Here is a 21,264-nt window from a genome sequence, read left to right on the forward strand (position 1 = left end):
GGTAAATGAGACCAATCAAGATGTCATTTTCCATTATTAAAGAAGATCACATAGCAAGAAGAGGACCTATACTTGATTCTATTTATTGGATTCAAAATTTATTATTTCGATTTATTTGACGAATTTTTGACATATTGAATTTGATTGAATACGTCAATACTTTATTATTAAACATATATACAATAACATACCCAATGTATTTCTAATCTGACATATTTTTAAGGGCAACTTTCACATATAGCAAACAAAAAATTCATATTTGTATGCTATAGCAAACTTTGCATAATTGTGCTCCATAGCAAACATAAAAACTGTATAATTCGCTATACATATACAAGTGTATAATTCGCTGGCCTATTTCGCTGCAATTGTATAATTCGCTATCCTATTTCACTGCAATTGTATAATGCACAATTGTATAATTCACTGCCTATTTCGCTGCAATATTAAGTGTATAGCAAGAAGATATATGTTTTTCTTTCGCTTTATACAAAAATAGAAACACAATATAAACACTTCTGTTGTATAAAGCTAGAGAAAATTGTATTTCACTGCAATTGTATAATTCGTTGACCTTTTTCTCTGCAATATTTGAAGTAAAATGTTTGTAAATTGTATAATTAAGTGTATAACACGAAGATATATATTTTTGCATGTGTATATACAATTTTCTCTCCTTTTATACAAAACAGAAACAAAATTATACACTTCTGTGTATAAAGCGAGAGAGGCGAGCGAGAATGGAGAGTGGCGAGCGAGATTTCTGAGCGAGAGACGCTGGCAAATTTTAGCTAACGTTTTCTATGGAGCACAATTAAATCAAACCTTAGCTATTTCATTTATTTTAGGTTATTAGTTTGCTATTATATATAATTTTCTCTATTTTTAATATATACAATTGAACTATATGCAGTCGCCTTAATAAGTTGTAAACCTTATTCATTTTCTCTTGTAAAATTAAAAGAGATAACATACTTTATACTATATATGAAATATCCTGTGACTATGCAGTAAAAAATATTTGTGAATAATTTTTTTAATTTTAAATAATTAGCATTGGGCCAAACTTTTGGGCCGCAGCCTTCAATTTAGGCGGGCCATTAGTTCTGTCTTTGTCTAACTTCCATACCAGCAATTGGACCCAATGATGACAACTTATGGTCTATCTTCATTGTAGTTCAAAATCACACTCTACCAAACTTTTAGAAAACGAAATGTGGTTGGACATTTTGCTAATCAACATGTCATTTCCCATTATTAAGATAATAAAGAAGATTAGGTAGCAAGAGGACCCATAAGAGATTTGATTTACTAGTTCTAAGTTTTTTATTCATACTTAATTAGTAGTAGCAGAGTATTAATTAGTATTTTTTAAAAAAAATATATAAAGAGGATTTAAGTCAAAATAATTATATTCAGATGAACCTATAAAATATACATTAAAAAAATTATATTTATAGGGTGATCAACAATTATATTAATCAGGCTGATATTTTATTACGGAGCTATCGATTCGTAATTCAACTTTACTTTATGTCAATTTGTTTACGATGACTTCATTGACTTTGTGCATTGCAATTTGTTCAATTTTCACCACAACTTTTGGCAATTCCAAACGGATCCTTAGTGTGTTTGGTGGGAGAAAATATTTTCATATATTTTTTTATTTTCATAGTTAATTAGTTAAAATATTTTGATATTAATTTTATGAAAAATAAATTTCTTTTTTTTTAAAAAGAAAGAACTATCTTTTAAGTGAAAACTAGAAAAGTATAAATTTTATAAATCACATTTCAAGCCTATATTTTTGTTTCCACACTCCAATCACTAACAAATAAATAAAAACTAATCACTTATTTTGCTCGTGATTACCTCACGTGCTTTATATACTAGTTGTGGTTTGTTACCTAAAACGGTATCATTTTTAAGGCAATGCACGTGAATTTGATCATTCCTCATTTGCTTGCTACATTTATTTGCATAGAATTGATTACAAATTAATTAATATCTCAACAAATAAAATTTCATTGACCACATATAAAATTAATTAAAAAATGATGCATAATAATTATATAAAAGCAAAAGTAGCAATTATCCTTACAATTAAACACTATATATAGTTAGTGTAGTTGGTGCACAAATTGATAATTAGCTCTCCTCATAAGTCATAACCCACTAAGATAAGTGATACTTTTGCTATATTATAATTAACCAAATGGAATAAAGATGATTAAAAGCTATAATTAATAAAGATGAAAGTAACACAAGGCCCAAGGGACGAGGAAAAAAGAAAAAATAATGATCTCAAACTTGATACCTTTACTAAGAAAAAGGGTCCACAAATGTTATTTTTATAAACAAAGGTAAGACAAGCTGATGCTTCTTTTATTTAGCCTTTGAATACAAAGGAAAATATAGAATATATTGACATATAGGGACAAAATCATTATGCAACAATCAATTTCTCTTGACCTGTATTTATGTCACACAAACTACTCAATATGCAATGAATTAAATTAAAAGTGAAAATAGATTGCCTATTTGGCCTCCCAAGCTTATTACTGTAAAAAATGTTACTAGTTAAGGTTTAGTATTATACATTATAGGAAAAAGAGTCTGATATACCCCTCAACTTTGTCATTTAGAGCTGATATACCCCTCGTTATAAAAGTGGCTCATATATATCCCTACTTGTAAACAAATGGCTCACATATACCCTTTTCCTCTAACGGAAATGAAAAAAAAAATTTAATCTAAATTTTTATTTTTTTTTTCTAAAAAATATAATCCCATATGAATAAATTTAATCCTCGTCAAACATATTTTTTTTGACTTTTTTTTGTTTCAATGACTAATTTATAATTATTATTTTAATAATCAAATTTATTTATGTTTCACTAATATTCTTGTAAAACTTATTGTAAATGACCAAAATTTTTCTTCGAATACGAAATTAAATTACAATACACACCAAAAAAATAGTTTAATTTTTTTTCTTTAAACTAAGGAATGAAAGAAAAAAAAACAAAATAAGAATAAGAAACTCAAATAATTATAATAAAAGAAGTCAAAAAATAATTTACATATGAAAAAAATTAAAATATACCTAAACTTTGATAGAAGAATCATATATACCCCTAAATAATTTTTTTAAAAAAAATTAGAAGTAACAAATATAAATATAAAACTAAGTTTTTAAATTCCGTTAAATGAAGGGTATATGTGAGCCATTTTGTAACGGCAGGGGTATATGTGAGCCGTTTGTATAACGGTAAGGGCATATATGTGCCACTTTTATAACGAGGGATATATCAGCTCCAAATGACAAAGTTAAGGGGTATATCATACCCTTTTCCCTACATTATATAAGCTATTAGATAAAGTTGGATGATCATGAAAGTCATTACTATTTTCTCGCTGAAAAATATTAAATAATTAAAAAATATATTTATCATATTGAAAAGAGACATAAAAAGAAAACATTGTAATATTATCATATAGAATAACGAGAAGTATCGAAAAATATTTAGAGCATACTATTTGTTTCAGCTCCAAACTTTGATGCGAATTATTAGTTTCAGCTCTGAATTATTGATAGCCTTAAAAGCACCTCTAAATTTGAAGTAAATTATTAGTTTCAGCTTCGAACTATTGACAGCCTTAATAACACAAACTAATTAAATATAAATACATTCCCATCTTGCAATATGACTAAATAATACCCCAAAATTTACGCTTAGTTTATGACTGTTATCAACACTTCTCACCGTTTTTCATTAAGAATTCCATATTCTTACAATAGTTTGAGATCACTAACTATAATAATTTGAAGTACATAAGTTTAAAAAGAACAACTTCTTACTATTATAAGAGTGAAAATCTATTTTTGATCGTATATTTTTCCGATAAGTTGTACCTCAGGAAAGACTTTAAAGATTTTGTAAATAGTATTATACAAATTGGTATAGAGAGTGAGAGTAGAATTTATGAGTGTAGTTGTGATGTAAGGTTTTACGTGGTTAATATTGAATGGAGAAATTAGTAGAGAGTACTGTAATATACATTGCATGTTGTGAAAGTGTAACATTATTAGAGAGCAAAACAACTGTTGTTTGGCAAAATTGGCCCCTCCAATTAAAAACTTTATGTCACTCTACTTTTATAATCTTTTTTTTTTTTTACCAAAGTGAAAGTGACCCACATATATACTGTGTTTGTTTCATTTCACTTCCCAAGTGTGTAAACTTGTCGGTGGCAATTTTTGTGCTTCCATTTTTTACAACTACTCTTTTTTTATTTATATATATAGTTTCAGTTTCTATGTTTTGAATGGTCATATTTTTTCTTCTTGTTTGTAGTGACTACGTTACTTTCAAGAATTGAAAAGAGTACTCTGTTGTTACATCAACAGATACCTGCTTGTGCATGCTAGATTGAGCTTCTTGGTGAGTACTACTTTTTTTTTTTTTTAATTTCATGTGTGAAGTTGAGTTAGTTTTCTTGGTGTTGATAGTCACTTGCATTTTTTCTTATTTCTTTAAATTCTTGTTTCTTTTTATGTAACTGTAGAATTTTACAGTAGGAATGCCTTTTATTCTCTGTTTTTTGTTTTTTTTTTTCACTTTTGCAAAAACAAGATTATGAATTTTGGGGGTTATGTTCAAAATTTCTCTTCACTCTCACAACCCACACCCAAAATGGGGTTGGGGTGGGTGGTTAAAAATGGAAACTTGTTGCTCCTTTGTGAAAAATTCTTAAAATTTTAGATGATTGGGGTTGGTGGCTTATGTCCTTGTTTTCCGTTAGTGCTCGTTTGAATTGATTTATTTTAGATGCTTATAAGTCAAAATAGTTTTTGAACAGTTTGAATAGAGTTGAAAAAGTAGTTATAAACAGTTATTTCAATGCTAAAATAACGAAAATAAGCCAAATGTCATAAGTTAAAATTCTAACTTATGGCTTTTGGCTTATGAGTTGTAAGCGAAAAGCCAATCCATATAGGCCCTTAGTTTGGGCGGCTCAAATAGTATGGGTGGCCTTAAAGCCTAATTCCAATGAGAAGCCATTAGTGTGAAACTTGCAAAAATTGATGCTCATAAATGATTAAAGAAGATGCCAAATGACTGAAATTCGATTATTCGTTTTTGTTTTTTAGTATTCTTTTTTTATCTGCATTCTGGAAATTCTTTAAAAATCATTACTGAATTTCATGGTGACAGTAAATCATGGACCAGAAGTCATGGTTATGGCCGAAGAAGCGATCTTCAGAGAAGACAATTGTTTCAACCACCAAATCTGATCATCCCGCTCAAGGAAATGGAATAGAGGTACTTAAACATTGTCTTGTAACCGTCAATAATTCGTAGTAAATTGCATCTTCATATTGTTGTACAATTTATGGACACATGACAGTTAATCATGGTTAAGTACTATAATAGTTGTTGCAGCATTATATTTAACGTTAATGTGAGAAACGTTTTAGCTCTATTACATCTTAAAGTTCCAATGTAGTAGAGCTTTTCATGCAAGTTTTTATGAGTAAATCCGTAATGCCTTCGTTTTATATGCAAAATTAGTAAGGTTTGATTTGAGTTCCTTTTATGCTGGAGGAGGCAGACACCTTTACTGTTGTAACATTCTACTGGACCATTTTGCTAAAAATAAATTAATTGTGTTCAGGAACAGACAGTTCCAAATGAAACCGAATATCTGGAGCAATCCTTGCAAATCTTAGATGAGAAGTTAGCAACCGCGCTCAGTGAGTCTAATTCTAAAGACGAACAATTGATAAAGGCTGCAGAAATGGAACAAGAAGCTATTGCTGGTAACAACTCTGTTTCTTCGTTTTTCCAGTTTTGTTCTCATGCACATTTTTCTTAGTTTACGTTCTCTACGTTTCTCTTAAGCTTAAAGCTTCGTTCTAAATGAACTAGTATACTTGTAAGACATGAAAATGCTATTTCAGGTCAGAAGAAAGCCGAAGCTGAAGTACTTTGCCTTAAAAAGGAACTCGATGAAACAGTACACCAGAGAGAAGCTGCTAATGAAAGGATAATGCACTTGAACACTGCCCTAAAAGATCACATGCAGCAATTAGCTTCTCTCAGGGAAGATGACGAGCAAAAAATACGTGACGCTGAAATGAGGACATCAAAAGAATTTGAGAAGGCACTCAAAAAGTTAGAGGAAAAATTAGCAGAAACAAATAAAAGGCATGCTAATTTGACTCTTGAGAATTGTCATCTGAATAAGGTCCTTCTTGTGAAAGGGCAGATCATTGAAGAACTAACCAAGAGCGGTGTACAGGCGGAAGCAGAGTTTAATGCACTAATGTCGAGGTTAGATTCTGTAGAGAAAGAAAATTCTTTCTTGAGGTATGAATTTCAGATGCTTGAGAGGGAGTTCCATATTCGGAATGAAGAGGTGGAGTTCAGCCACCGCTCTTTGGATGCCTCCCATAAGCAGCATCTTGAAAATATGAAGAAAATTAGAAAATTGGAAGGAGATTGTCAAAGATTACGTCTTCTAACTCGTAAGCGCCTTCCAGGTCAAGTTGCATTGTCAAAGGTTAAGAATGAAATCGAAATGCAAGAAAAAAATCAGACTGTCATAAGGAGGAAGAAGTCTGATCCTCCAACTGGAAGTTTAATTCCTAAGGACAGAGTCCCGGAGGGCCATCCTGACATTCTCCGTAAAGAGATAAATTGTTTGGTCGAAAGTATGTGCAATCTGGAGGGAGAGAACAGAGTTTTGAAAGAATTGTTAGCAAGGAAAGAAGTTGAGATTCGCCAGGGTGTGCATCATCTTGGATTAGTTTCTTCTGTTAAGGGTTCCAAAGAGCTGGCCCTGGCTAGTCCACTATCATATGAAACTTCCTCAATATCAAGTTATGACACAAGCAAGAGAGACGAAAGTGTTTGCTCAAAAATGAATGGGGTTTCTGAGATGTGTCTGATGGATGATTTTGTTGAAATGGAGAAACTTGCAATAGTTGCTGTTGATTCTACAGTAGGGAGTTCTTATCCTCCCTCAGATGCAAGTCTCACTTTATCAGACTCCTCGAGAATAGAAACACATGGAAATCAGACGGACTCGAATGGTAAGGAACTAGTTCCAGTGGGACCAGGTGATTCAAATGAGGCAATGGCGAAGAGATCCTCTAATTGGCTTCATGATATCTTGAAAATAATCATGGAGCAAAGCCGCGTCTCAAAAAAAGGCGCCGATGAGCTGATAGAGGACATTAGAGTAGCTTCATACAATGTAATCCCTCCACATACCTGTGCAGGTCATTCAGAACTGCTTCCTATCAGTGGTTACATTACTTGGAAATCTCCAGTGACATCTCCTAAGATGCAAAGTTCAACAACCGAACCGGAGAAGACGCATCCTATCCTCCAAGAAGAAAATGAAGGACTGAAAGCTGAGATGAACAGTATGAAGTCCTCAAACGATGATGTACAAGTCAAGCTACAGGTAGCGAGGAACAAGTGCGAAAACTTGGCAAGTGAACTTCAGCAATCACAACAAATTATTGAAGGCCTACAAGCTGAACTGGAAACAGCCAAAGAATCCAAAAGAAGGATGGAGGATCTTATCGAAAATCAGAAATCAATCAATGATGATCTTGACACCCAGCTTAGTGTGACTAGAGTTAAACTAAATGAAACTCTTTCAAAGCTATCTTCTCTTCAAATAGAATTGGAGGATAGAAGTCACTGTTGTGAAGAGCTGGAAGGAACTTGTCTTGAGCTTCAACTCCAACTTGAAAGGTATGCATCACTAGTCACTTTGTATCCTTAGTTAGTACTAGTTCTTTTAAGAATAAAGGGTCTAACTTCTCTAATATCTGATTGACAGTATAACTGGCAAAACAACTTCTGTGGATGGTGTGGATCAAGAAAAAGAGCTCCAGCAAACTGTGAGTTCTTCTTCTGCCGATTTGAGTTTTTCTTGTGTCATTCTTGTCTAGTTACAACATCCATTCCGCCCTCCCCATCCCCGATAGGCAGCGGTGACATTGTTTTCCTCTCCATGTTCTTTCATCTATATATGTGTGACCTCAAGCCCTAAGAAACTCTTGGTTCTTTAGCTGCCTTTAATGGCTGAAGCATTTAGTGACCGAGTATTGGAACTTGTGTGATATCGGGCATCCACTCAAAATAGATTTCAGTCAATTGTTGCATGTCATAAGTAGAAGCACTGCTACGAATATGTATGCAAGATCAAGTAAGGGCTTAAAACTTAACTTGATGGCTGAAGGCCTAAAACTAGTGGTAGTATTTTTAGTGTTAAAAGTGACTGCTATAATTTGTCGAACTCAAAAACTAATTGCTAGCCCATGAACTATATATGATTACAAATTGGATGCATTAATACTATTTCCATACCTTATCGATGATACTTCTAATGAAATGAATCACGGAGAATGCTATTTTGTACTTATCTACTGTGTTATATAGAGAAATGATTGTTTAAAATTGGCAGGGCTGGGAGATAACTGCTGCCTCAGCAAAGTTGGCTGAGTGTCAAGAGACTATAATGAACCTAGGGAAGCAAATTAAGGCCCTAACTTTGCCGCCACAGGAAAATACAGTTGGTGACACTAATGCCAGCAGTAAGAAAATGAGGAAGCACATGTCTTTACTCGATCGGATGCTCACTGAGGATGACATGGAAAAGGATAACCTCAAGTCTCCCAACTCAGAAGAACCTATAAGAACCATTGATACAGTTCTCGCGACACAAAGCCCACAGCCTGAACCTAATACTCCCAATATGGGAGCTATGGTAATTTTGCCAAGCAAGAAGCCAGGGGTGAATTTTCTGAGGAAACTTTTGCTCAGGAAGAAGTATGGAAGAAGCAAGAAAAGAGCCTTTCCTTTAGCCATTGAAGCTTTCTAGTCGTGCAAGAAAATCGAGTTTTTACTTTTCAGCATGCAGTTTTTGGTTTGATCAACACATTATGCACATAGATATATGTATCTTCTTGTAAGGTATGCATCTGCAGCCTGGATATTGACTACTTCAGTTACTTACCTTCATGGACTTTTTTGAGTGTGCTCTGTATGTACTTGTGTAATAAAAGCCTCTGTTTATTTACTTAATGTTACTTACCTCTCTATTTCTGTGAGGTAGGGGTAATATCTGCTTACACTCTACCCTCATCATACCCACTTGTGGGATTACACTAGGTATGTCATTGTTGTTGCTTACTGTTGCAAAATATAAAGTAAATCAATCACTTTGTAGAAGCAAGAAGGGCAGAACAAGAATTGAAAGGAAGAAAAATCTACTCATAAAGAGGCCTCAATGAATGTGCCAATTCATTAGGAGTAATCAACAGTCCAATAATAACAACAAAGAGAACTTCTGTCTCAACTCTTTTACAAGTAATTGTACCAATAAATTACATATCCCCTTCCTTTGTCCCACTTGAATGATTTTTATGAGTAATTTACCTAAAAAGAGAACTATATATACCTTAGTTCCCATTATAAGAGGAATAAGGCAAACAATATAGTGTAGCACAACAAATTACAATGATTGTGTAAGGAAAAAAAAAGTTCTTTACGCTCTCGATTTGTATAAGTTAAATCCTTTAATTTTTGGAAACAGCTTGTGCAGCTTCTTTCATTTCCAGTAAGGCATCCTGAAAACACTTGGCTAGAACTTTGGGATCAGGGATGATATCTTTAGCCACCAATATTTGCATGTCAGCTCTTCCTGCATAGCTCACCATGTGCATTGTGATCGCCTGCATTATTAATATAACATGTATAGGCACAATTAGAAACTTCGCTCTGGCATAACTGGTAAAGTTGATGTAGACTAGTCGAATACGTTAAGAAAACTTACATGGGAGAGGGCAGTAGAAGTGACTCTAACAGATGATATGCGGTTCCCTCCAAAGGTGATATCCTCTGCAGGGCCGATCACATTTGAAATTGTGAAAGTTGTATTGCTAATAATTCTGTAGTTGAGCAAGGTAGCTAGCTACACACCACAAACAAACAACAGTACAAAAATATACTTTACTTAGTCTGGTTTTGGATCATTGGTTCATGACTCGTTTATTAACTTGACTCATTTTGACGTTTGACACCTCAAAATAGTATAAAATAGTAGTGTACCTTAGCACCAAAAATGGACATGATTAAGTCTCCAATTTTATAGGAGCAAGGACCCTCTAGTGATAACTTTTTCTTGTCTATCATTGCTTTAGCTCTCTTTACAAACTGCAATGGATCACTTCCTCCTTTGTGATAATAAACTGGTAATAGTAACATCCCAAATTTGTTACCCCACCGTGCTCCAGATTTGCTCTTCATCAACTCTGAAAAGTCCTGCAAAAATAATACTCCTAATAAAAATAAAATTTGATATTATTACTGTCTGACAAAATTATATTTAGGAAATTTAAATTTTCACCTGTAATCCAGATTGTTTTCTTAAATTAATCATGGCAACTCCAGTCATCTGAAGCCCTTCTTTCATAGCTGCAAATGAATTGAGATAATAACAGTTAGTTGATTGATCATCTGAAAAATCAATCGTTATTATATCAATTATGTGATTAAAGGAGTTATTTTTTTGTATACCTTTGGGTGAACGCAGATCCAGGTACCTAGAGAGCCCACATGATATAACTCCAAAGAGTACATCGTTGATGGTCTACAAAATAACAAAATTAAGAAATCAATTAAGCAGTTGCATATTTATTAGTATATAATCACTTTCATCAAGGTTATAACTATTTCCTGTAAAACAAAAAGTGAGATTCACGAATGGTTATGAATTATTTTCAATATAAGAGTCAAATAAAATAAAATAGAAGAATATTTTCTACCACAAGACTGGCAAGTTCTATTATAATTTTTTTTTCTTTTAATATATATATAAAAAATAAAGTGTGGTTGAGAATATGACCAATCCAATAATATCCATAATAATTTATAATAATAATAATAATAACAATAAATAAATAAAAAAGAAAAAAAAGAGAGCATATGACTTTTCCTCAAACTTTCACAGCCGTGGATCACAACTTGACAAGTTTTATATTTTGTAAAATATTTTGTCATTTTTTAAATTCTGAACGTATAAAATCAATTTGTTTTTTTTTTTTTAAAAAGAACACTTTCTATATTTACTTTTTCATTCCAAATTTGTTTTACTCCCCACCCACGTATACTCTCCCTCCCTAACTCCCAATCCTCAACTATTTCACCCTGAATCGTTGCTTTCTATCACATACTGCTTTCATAATATTTTAATAGGCGACATATAAATTCTCTTCGAATAATATTTTTTCTTATTAAACATTAGAAAAAGATATATAAGAGACCTACTTATTTTTCAAAAAAATATTTTCTAAAAATTTATTTTGTCATGAAAAAAATTTGTCATTCATATCAAACACTAGTGTTAAAATAAAATTTAAAAAAAAAAAACTAAATGTCAACCCCTCAAACTACCTTGACATCAATACATTTTACGCTTAAATATGACAACCCTTTCTAACTTACTACCTTTAAGTGCACCAATTTATAGCACTTAATTACTCGATCTATGCCTAGATATAATTATACATGTCCACTTGATCTAAGAAAATACTCTAGAACAGTACAGTAGCTCTTTTTCAGTTTTCTTCTATTTTCTAATTTTGATAGACAGTTTTCTTTTTTCCTCGTTCAATGATCGAAATCCATATTAAAGCTTCAAGTAAATTCAAATTGCACACTTCAGAATCCATTCATGAAAAGCGCTTCCAATCGGATTTTCTCATATCTAAAGCTTATAATTAAGGGTGAAACATTTTCACTAAGTACATCATAATCAATGTTGGTTGGTAGCTAATGTTACCAGTATTTGTTGTTAGATGGTGGGAGATAATAAATATTTTTTAAAATTAATTTAAAAGTAGGTGATTGGAATACAATTTTTTAAAGAAATAATTAAAAATTCTACAAAATAAATTTTTCCAATTATATCACCACGCCCCACGGCCACAAATTCGGCCTTTTTATATCACCACTAGTTCTAGCTGAGAATGATATCTAGAACTTGTGATGCTATAATGATTACTTATCATTTGTTTCATTTTTAGCTGTCATAATAATTATTATTTTATACAATATCTATTATTTTAGAATTTTAAAATAAATTGAATTATTTTTGTCTATGAATTGAATTAATTAGTTTTTTTCTTAGAAATATATAACGAAAGAAAAATATTATTAAATTAAAATTTTAAAACTAATAAAATTAATTTAATTCAATTATATTGTTAATTATTTTTTTGGAAAAGACATGCAATAAAAACAAATATGAGAATTAAGATAAGGGGAAAGAGTACTTCTCATTGAGTCATTAGCTCCCTAACTGATTCTTCTTATAGAAAAAAAAGAACAACAAACCAATATTTGATTGAAAAGCTCATATTTGTTTGTTATAATATTTAACCATTCTGAAAAAGTAAATAAACGAAACAGAATAATAACTATATTATATTATTTTAATTATAAATATAAAATAATTAATCATCTCTTACCTACTAATATTAAAAAATTTACCTTTAGATTCGTGATGTAAGTGACTTTTAAATATATTGAAAAGTCGTCCGTTATATGATCAGTAATAAATAAAATAAAAAATATAAAATAATAATAATAAAAATATACTATGAGGTCGTGAACTATTAAATAAACTCTAAATCAATTTAAAATTAATCCAACGGCATGCGATTAATTAGAGTTGTAGGAGAAATTAACTTACCGCATTATCGATGGCTTTTTTGACCGTCTTCATATCGTCAATCTTAAACTTGGCTGTCGCCAATTTCCGCGGCCATAGCTCGACTCCAGCTCCGCCGCTTATGGCTGTCTTCTTATCCTTCAACCACAAACTCCTCAAACCAAACTCTGTAACATACACTAACGTATACCATATAACCATCACCAATTTCTTCAACAAACTCCACACATTAAAATTGTTTGATGAACTCGATGTCCCTATACCTGTCGAAAGTATAATCAAGTAAATAAAACAACCGTTACCTGCGATAACTCAATTTTAGATGAGATAATTGAACGCACAATACAATATGATATTAGAACAGATATATGTATGATCTAATATTTTAATAGTTAAATTTTCGATAGTCACACAAAACAGATGTACCATGAGTTGTGGGGCGCTGATTAGGATCGTCGGCTCGCCGGCAACAAGACATGAACATGGACATAAGTGAAATTCCATCACCAAGAGCATGATGAAGTCTCAAAACTGCCCAATTATGGGCTAAGAGAAGATGAAATTCCCAAAGAGGCTTCGTTAAGCTAAGCGGAGTTGAAACACAGAGATCCGCTAAGTAATCGTTAACAGCATCTTCATCGGAAATTGAAGGATCATCAGTGAGTGGTTGATGGCGAATAATGAAGTGATCATCCACGTTGACTTCAGTTTTACGCCATCGTTCACGGCCACATGAGTCTTTCAGCATGATACTGGAGAATCTGGGATGTTTAACCAATATGGAATTGCTTATTTCTAATTTGACGGCGTCAACGTCGATTGGATCGTCGACGGAAACGGCACAATTGATGATTTGGTCCATCCCCGGCTGGACGAATAATCTGCCGGCCGGCGTCAAAGGCTCGTCTCCCTCTGTTATGGTCATTTTTCTGAAACAGAGCACAACTGCCCTAACTTTAGACTAAATAAGAAATCTCATTCCTTCAACAATTTTAAATAGGAAAAGCATTTTTACTTATTTCCGATTTGATTATCGTTGAATTTACCATTCTCCAATCTCGTCAATTTAACAATAGAGACTTCTAATTAACAATTTCACCTTTTAGTAATGAAATAACACAAATAACTTTAAAATTATGGTAACCAATAAAAGTAAAATACTATAGTATTTTTATCATTCAGTTATATACACAAGTCAAATATCAAGTTCTGTTATCCGGATTCCAAATATATTCTCGTTATTGAAGCTGTTATTAATATCTTTTTATTACTCTAAAATAAGTAGAACGTGAGTTATAAGGATGAAATACAATAATAATTTTATATTTTAATTTAAAATTATTACTTTTATCTTATAGACACTAAGAAGGTGTTTAAATTGACTTTAAAAAGTTGATCAAATATACTTTTAAGTCAGTTTTTGATTTTCTGCAAGTGTTTAACAAATATGAAATTAATAGAATAAATTAAAAATGACTTCAAATAAGCTGGGGTGTTTGACAACATAAAGATGACTTAAAATGAGTTTTAAATGACTTAAATAAGTAAAAAATCAAAAGTAGATTTAGTATACTTTTTATTTGTGACTTAAAAGTCATTTCAGTTTAATTTTTTTTTTTTACTTGAAAACAATTTTTTAAAGCCAATTCAAAATAGGCTCTAAGAGCCTGTTTGGATTGGCTCATAAAAAAAATAGTTTTTTAAGTCAAAAATAAAAAATCAAAAATTGAAATGACTTTTAAGTCAAAAAATAAAAAGTAGGGAGAAACTTATTTTTGATTTCTGATTTATTTTGAGTTATTTTTCAGCTTATCAAACACTTCGTAACTAATTTTAAGTCATTTTGATTTATTTTAAGTTATTTTTTATATTCGTCAAATACTTTCAAAAATAAAAAACTGACTTAAAAATAGATTTGACCAAGTTTTAAACCAATCTAATAGACTCTGATTCACTAACTTCGAAAAAGTTGATTTTATCTCTATTTTAGCCCCTTTAAATAAAACTTCCGGAAAAATCAGTAGTTGCTACTGATTGAATACCAAATGAATTCACTCTTAAAAAAAAAACCACAACAACTCTACCAAATAAATTTAATGTAACGGTCTCATGTTTGATAAGAAAAATAATAATTCAATCTTTAACCTTCCTTACGAGATATCACATGTGTTTTAGTACTAATTCAACTACTTTTTGCGGATATTTTCTAAACTAATTAATTGGTGTATTAAATATTGTCCCCTTTTCTTTGTGGCGTCTAACTCAGGTTGTTGGATTTTTAGTTATGTATGGATTTAAAAACAACTTTCACATATAACAAATAAAAAATTTATATTTGTATGCTATAGCAAATTTTGTATATTTGCGCTCCATAGCAAACATAAAACTGTATAATTCGCTATCAATATACAAGTGTATAATTCGCTGGCCTAAATTGTATAATTCGCTGACCTATTTTGCTGCAATTGTATAATTCGCTATCTTATTTCACTGCAATTGTATAATGCACAATTGTGTAATTCACTGCCTATTTCGCTGCAATATTAAGTGTATAGCAAGAAGATATATGTTTTTCTCTCGCTTTAAACAAAAACAGAAACACAATATATACACTTCTGTTGTATAAAGCTCGAGAAAATTGTATTTCACTGCAATTGTATAATTCGCAATTCGATGACCTTTTTCTCTGCAATATTTGAAGTAAAATATTTGTAAATTGTATAATTAAGTGTATAACACGAAGATATATATTTTTGCATGTGTATATACAATTTTCTCTCGCTTTATACAAAACAGAAACAGAATTATACACTTCTGTGTATAAAGCGAGAGAGGCGAGCGAGAATGGAGAGTGGCGAGCGAGATTTCTGGGAGAGAGACGCTGGCAAATTTTAGCTAACGTTTGCTATGGAGCACAATTAAATCAAACCCTAGCTATTCCATTTATTTTAGGTTATTAGTTTGCTATTATATACAATTTTCCCATTATTATATGCAATTCCATATATTCTTTCCCAAATTTTTGGGTGCCTCTAATACCGACATCTATTTATGTTGACAGATATTTGTTAATTCAGTATTTGTTAATTTTTACACAAATTTTGATTTGTTATTTTTTACTTGACACTTTCAATTTATATATATTTTTTTAAAAAAATTGTTTATTTTTTAAATCGTCAAATTGATAGCTAAGTTGATCATATTTGTATATGTCTATCTTCTTCAAATTATAATCTATCACCCTCGTTACGAATAATATTGAAGTTTTACGGTTTATATTGATCGTTATGTTTTTTAAATCTCTCGCATAAATTGAGATAACTGGAGTATATATTAAAGTGAGAACTAAATTACTAATATTTATATGGAAAACATACGTGTTATATTTAGTCTGAATAATTACATTTCTATTCCGTTTTGAAGAGTGATGGGGCTGGCTTTGAAAAATAATTAAATGTGATATTATAAGTAATTTGTTGGATTAATTACATGAATGGATTCCTTTTAAAAATTAATTACTTATTTTAAATATACTATTTAATTATTACCATTTATATCAACTTCTTTAATTTTTCCTTTGTGTCTGTCTGTTCTTTCTTTCTTTTCTTTCTGTTTTTCTGTGTCTCGCTCTCTCTTTTTCTTCTTCTTTGTTTCTTTCTTTCTCCCTTTCTTTCTTTCTTTCTTTTTTGCTTTTTTTGTTGCTCTTTCTCCCTTTCGTGCTTTTTTTCCCTTTATTTTCACAGAATAGTCAATAATTCTAGATTGTATAAAACGTGTATCAATAGTTCATTAAATAAGTAATATAATCGTAACAAATGAAGAGGCATAAAAAATTGCAAAATAAATTAAACTTTAATTAAAATGTGTTACAAACACATTAAAGTTGAATTATTAAAAGAGAAGTAGTATAATCGTAACAAATAAAGAGGCATAAGAAACTGCAAAATAAATTAAACTTGAGTTATAAATATATTACAAACATATTAAAGTTGCATTAATAGAAGAGAATTAAATATGAATGCAAAATGTAGAAAACAAAAGAGCATTCTTTGATCTGCATGTAAACTGAATAAAACTTGTATCAATAATGAATTAAACAAGTAACCAATCATAACAAATCAATAGACTAACTGCAAAATGAATTAAAAATACAAAAGTGTATTACACAAGTATTAAAGTTGAAGCATAAGATAAATTAAGCATGAATAAAAAAATGTAACAAATAAAATATTAGACAGTGATTTATAGAGTGAATTAAACTTATATCAATAATGAATTAAACAAGTATCAAATAGGAACAAATAAATTAGGCTGATTAAAAACTGCAAAATGAATTAAATTTGAATTAAACTTGTATTGAATGGTATTAAATTTGAATAAAAAGAGAGAATTAAGAATGGATGGAAAACGTAACTATGACTGACAAGACTATGATATGTAGAGTGAATTAAACTTGTATCAATAATGAATTAAATAAGTATCCAATAGTTACAAATAAATCAAAAAGATGTGAAATGAATTAAATTTGAATTAAAATTGTATTACACCGTATTTAAAGTTGAATTAGAAAAGAGAATTAAGAATGAATGTAAAACCTAACTAATGAAGGATATGACGATGATCAATAAACTGATAAGTTATATCAATAATGAATTAAACAAGTATCCAATAGTAACAAATCAATCAAAAAACTTCAAAATGAATTAAATGTGCATTAACATTGTATTATCTAATTCAACTTTAATACAATTGTTCAATCTAATATTCTCCTAATATCAATTGTAAACTTAACCAAACTCTCTTAAAATTGAGATATAAACTCCAAACGACATTTTCAATTATTTGTAGGAACTACCTATTCAAATTTATCACAAATTCGTAAAATTCAAATAATGAATTCAAAATTTGAAACTTTATAATGACCAGCAATGGTGAACTTTTGCTTCTGTTATTTTAATGATTTGAAATTTCTGCTTAAAAACGTGATTTTATACAAACTTGCAGATTTCTTTCCCTCTTTTCATCTTGTTTTTGAATGAAAAATAGTGACATGGACAAAAACTGATTGGAGTAATGTAATTATTTAGATGAAAAGTTTAAAGAAAAGAACAAGAATTAAAAAGAAAAAAAAAGAAAAAAAGAGAGGATGAAGATAAATAACACCAGAGAGAGAAAAAAAGTAAAAGAATAAAAAAAGAAGACAAAAGAGACAAAGAAGCAAAAGAGTTAAAAAGAAAGAAAGAAAGAGTCGAAGAAGCAAAAGAATAACAAGAAGAAGAGAAAAAAAGGTTGAGACAGAGGCGAAAACTTTCTTAATTCCAAAAAAACCTTATATTTAGTTAGAAAAATTATATTGACACAAATGGTAAATATTTTTATAATATAGCATATTTATGTGATTTACCCTAATTTGTTTTAGAGTTCATGAGAATGGTTCAGACTTTTTTTATTATTATTATTAACGAGGTTCTTAATTACTTTAAATTTTTTAGAAAAATAATTTAAAAGGATAAAAGTGAAAAATAAATTTTAATTTATATACCCAATAGTTCACTTAATATGTATTAGGAGAATATTGTAATATGTAGTAGTATTAATTATTATTTTATTTATGTTAATTGAATTTGACGTTCGCTCTACGTGAAGTTTTAAGTGTCGATAGTATATTTTCATTATATTAGAGAAAATGCTAAAAATTGATTTTATAGCTTTTTAAACCCAATTTAATTGCACTAAGATTAAATATTCATTAATGTCTTGTCCAAATCGAGAGACTTTTTTTTCAAGTTGAAAAGGAAGTGACGTGTGACTTAGGTTCTTGTTTTTGTTGATTTGTCTAGATGATTTTGATAGGTAGCTAATGTAATTTTCTTCTTCTTTATTTTCTTCTAATGAATCAATAATTTCTAATTTTTAATATGAGTAAGATAAATTTTGCTTTAATATAATATTTATGGATAATATATAAGAGGTAATTGCTATATATAAGCTCGATTGAGAAAGCACGTAAAAAATTTTAAATTTGAAAAATATCATATAAAAAAACATCTATTCAATCAACTGAATCATTTTAATTTTTATGGATAATCATAAATGTAATTGGGTATATATTCTTTTTCTTTCTACAAGGTAGCTAATGTTGAACAATATTCATATATTCTAGATTTTTGAATTCATATGCGGCTTTTAGTTTTATCTTAAGGATAATACATAAGTATCCCTTAACTTATGTCCGAAATTTCAGGTTCTATTATTCCCTAAACTTATTATATTGATAATTTTCTACCCCTTTTATGCCTACGTAATACTATCTTGTAGGCTCAACGCTGATTGACTTTTTTTTCAAGCTAGTGTCACGTAGGCCAAAGGGATAGAAAATTGTTTATATAAGTTCAAGAAATAATAGAATCTTAGTATATCATAAGTGTGTCTCTGAGATTTTAGACATAGATTGAGAAGGTACTTATGCATTTTCCCATTATTTTACTTATATTGTGTTTTGATTGGTGGAAATAGATATTGATTCAACCGTTGATTGAATCAATTAAATCAGGCTGACTTTGGCAAATGTCATTTTAGTTTACTATTTAGATTTTTCTTTTCCCTATTCTAAAATGTTGTGCAAATACTCTTTGAAACCAACAAAATATTAGACTATTATTTAAAATATCAAATTTTAAATTATGATTTAATATTTTTCTCACAAGATTTTTATTTTGTTAAAAAGTACAATTTTAGATCAATGATTCATAAATCGCAATACAAGAAAAATATATAAATATAAATTTTAACTTAACTTCAGTTTGTTTCTATGTTCTCGAACTTTGAAGTTACACAACTAGATATTTAAAATCAAGAGCGAATCTAGCATTAAGGGTTGAGGTCCCACAGCACCCATCGACCTCGGTTAAAACTTCGTATATATATGTGTATATAAGTAAAATAATTTGTATAAATAATGTATCTGCCACTTAGTGATTTATATGTTCAATGGCGCAATTGGCAAAGGGTGCATCCATCCAACAACACGTTGAGGGTTCAAATATCCATCACAGCAATAAATACTTTTTATCCCTTTGTTTGCAAGAGGGGCTTTTCCTTTTTTTTTTTTTTCTTTGCTTTCAGTTCTTATTTATTTATCTTTAATTAATATTAGTGTTGTGTTAAATTCTATATTAATGATAGATTAATATTAAATTTTGAACGTCATATAGGATATTAATAAAAATATATTTAAACTTTTTTTTTTTTGAAAAAGCTTTTAAAATGTTGGATATAATTTAGCTTTTGAATTCAAAGGTTCTTTCAATCTTTAACGTCACACTAAGTGGAGATGATTCGATTGAATATAATTTTTATTTTTTTCTCAACTATATTATATTAGATGATGTATACAAATTTGAATTTTAAGGTGAAAAATTTCTTGTTTTCTCAAAGTTATAGAGGATAAGGTCTCTTATTCCTAAAGGAAATAAAAAAAACACTATATAGGTGTATATCTCTAATATTAGAATATTTAAAAGAAAAAGAATATAACTAAAGATGTATTTGATCAATGTATTTATAGATATCAAAAAAACTAAATAATTCGAACCATAACCTAAAATGAAGAATCGATCCGTTTATCATTTAGATAATATGGCACCTCTAACCTCCGAATTCTGAATCCGCCTCTGTTTAAACTTGTCTAATATTAAACAAATATACGTATGCAACCTATGTGGCATCCCATGATGCCACATAGGACACACATCACGCGTGTCTACTTAATTTTTGTAAACATTTATTATCATAAAAAGAAACAATCGGCCAAAACATAAGAATAGAATCATTTATAAATGTGTAAATTAGGTATATAACATTTTATATATTCTCAAGTTATAGCATTCAAATTTGAATTTCAGTGTATAACATTTAATATCTCAATCTATAGCATTTTATTAATAAATATAATGTTAATTATAATTTATTAAAAAGAGTTGTTATTAACAATTAATAAAAAAAAGGATAAACTAATAATGTATAATTAATATACCTAATTAACACACGGACAAACTAATAACGAAAAATGGAATACTTTATTAATTACATTAAATGTAGTTAGCACATTTTGAAATTGTATACTAGCACGTTTCAAGGAATTTTAATTAAAATTTAATATTAGATTAACACGTTTTTAGAGATATCAAAAATTTTCAGATTAGCATCACTGCCTTAAATATCTCTATTTAGTTTAAATGATATTATTTTTTTGATTTAATTCCTTAAAAAAATTTACCATATTTTAACAATTATTTTCAGATTTGCAGATTATTTTCAGATTGGCATTTTGAAACATACTTGCATCATCGTTGCAATTCATCTTTTTTCCAAATTTTCACGATTATTTTCAGATTTGTATCAACATAGAAGTCATTTTCCCCAAAAATTTTACGATCATTTTCATATTTGCATATTTGAGTTCGTTTTTTTTAGTAACCTGATAAATTTTGGCGTTTGAAACAATTT

The 21,264-nt window shown here is 29.7% G+C and overlaps 2 protein-coding genes across 2 annotated transcripts; one reads left to right on the plus strand and one right to left on the minus strand.

Moving 5' to 3' along the window:
- Window positions 1-4,265: 4,265 nt before the first annotated feature.
- On the plus strand, window positions 4,266-9,154 carry LOC107008423 (filament-like plant protein 7). The gene is made up of 6 exons (XM_015207459.2): window positions 4,266-4,445; window positions 5,220-5,327; window positions 5,680-5,824; window positions 5,966-7,772; window positions 7,861-7,921; window positions 8,488-9,154. Exons 2-6 carry the CDS (start codon window positions 5,226-5,228, stop codon window positions 8,902-8,904), a joined length of 2,532 nt encoding a protein of 843 aa, XP_015062945.1. The 5' UTR covers window positions 4,266-4,445; window positions 5,220-5,225; the 3' UTR covers window positions 8,905-9,154.
- Window positions 9,155-9,293: 139 nt separating this feature from the next.
- On the minus strand, window positions 9,294-13,717 carry LOC107008409 (O-acyltransferase WSD1-like). Its single transcript, XM_015207437.2, has 7 exons — window positions 13,183-13,717; window positions 12,778-13,019; window positions 10,602-10,674; window positions 10,432-10,499; window positions 10,134-10,346; window positions 9,859-9,996; window positions 9,294-9,757 (listed from the first exon to the last, which is right to left on the minus strand). Exons 1-7 carry the CDS (start codon window positions 13,679-13,681, stop codon window positions 9,602-9,604), a joined length of 1,389 nt encoding a protein of 462 aa, XP_015062923.1. The 5' UTR covers window positions 13,682-13,717; the 3' UTR covers window positions 9,294-9,601.
- Between the last annotated feature and the right edge of the window lie 7,547 nt (window positions 13,718-21,264).

Source organism: Solanum pennellii, chromosome 1 (genome assembly GCF_001406875.1).
Source record: "Solanum pennellii chromosome 1, SPENNV200".
Taxonomy (NCBI): Eukaryota; Viridiplantae; Streptophyta; class Magnoliopsida; order Solanales; family Solanaceae; genus Solanum; species Solanum pennellii.

Excerpts from the sequence above, each read along its gene's own strand:
- LOC107008423 (XM_015207459.2), top strand. The coding sequence starts at position 5,226 with ATGGACCAGAAGTCATGGTTATGGCCGAAGAAGCGATCTTCAGAGAAG. Across the intron at positions 5,825-5,965 it reads GGAACAAGAAGCTATTGCTG|GTCAGAAGAAAGCCGAAGCT; the intron begins GTAACAACTCTG and ends ATGCTATTTCAG. Across the intron at positions 7,773-7,860 it reads CTTCAACTCCAACTTGAAAG|TATAACTGGCAAAACAACTT; the intron begins GTATGCATCACT and ends TCTGATTGACAG.
- LOC107008409 (XM_015207437.2), bottom strand. The coding sequence starts at position 13,681 with ATGACCATAACAGAGGGAGACGAGCCTTTGACGCCGGCCGGCAGATTA. Across the intron at positions 10,500-10,601 it reads GGATCTGCGTTCACCCAAAG|CTATGAAAGAAGGGCTTCAG; the intron begins GTATACAAAAAA and ends ATTCATTTGCAG. Across the intron at positions 9,997-10,133 it reads TGTCCATTTTTGGTGCTAAG|CTAGCTACCTTGCTCAACTA; the intron begins GTACACTACTAT and ends TGTGGTGTGTAG.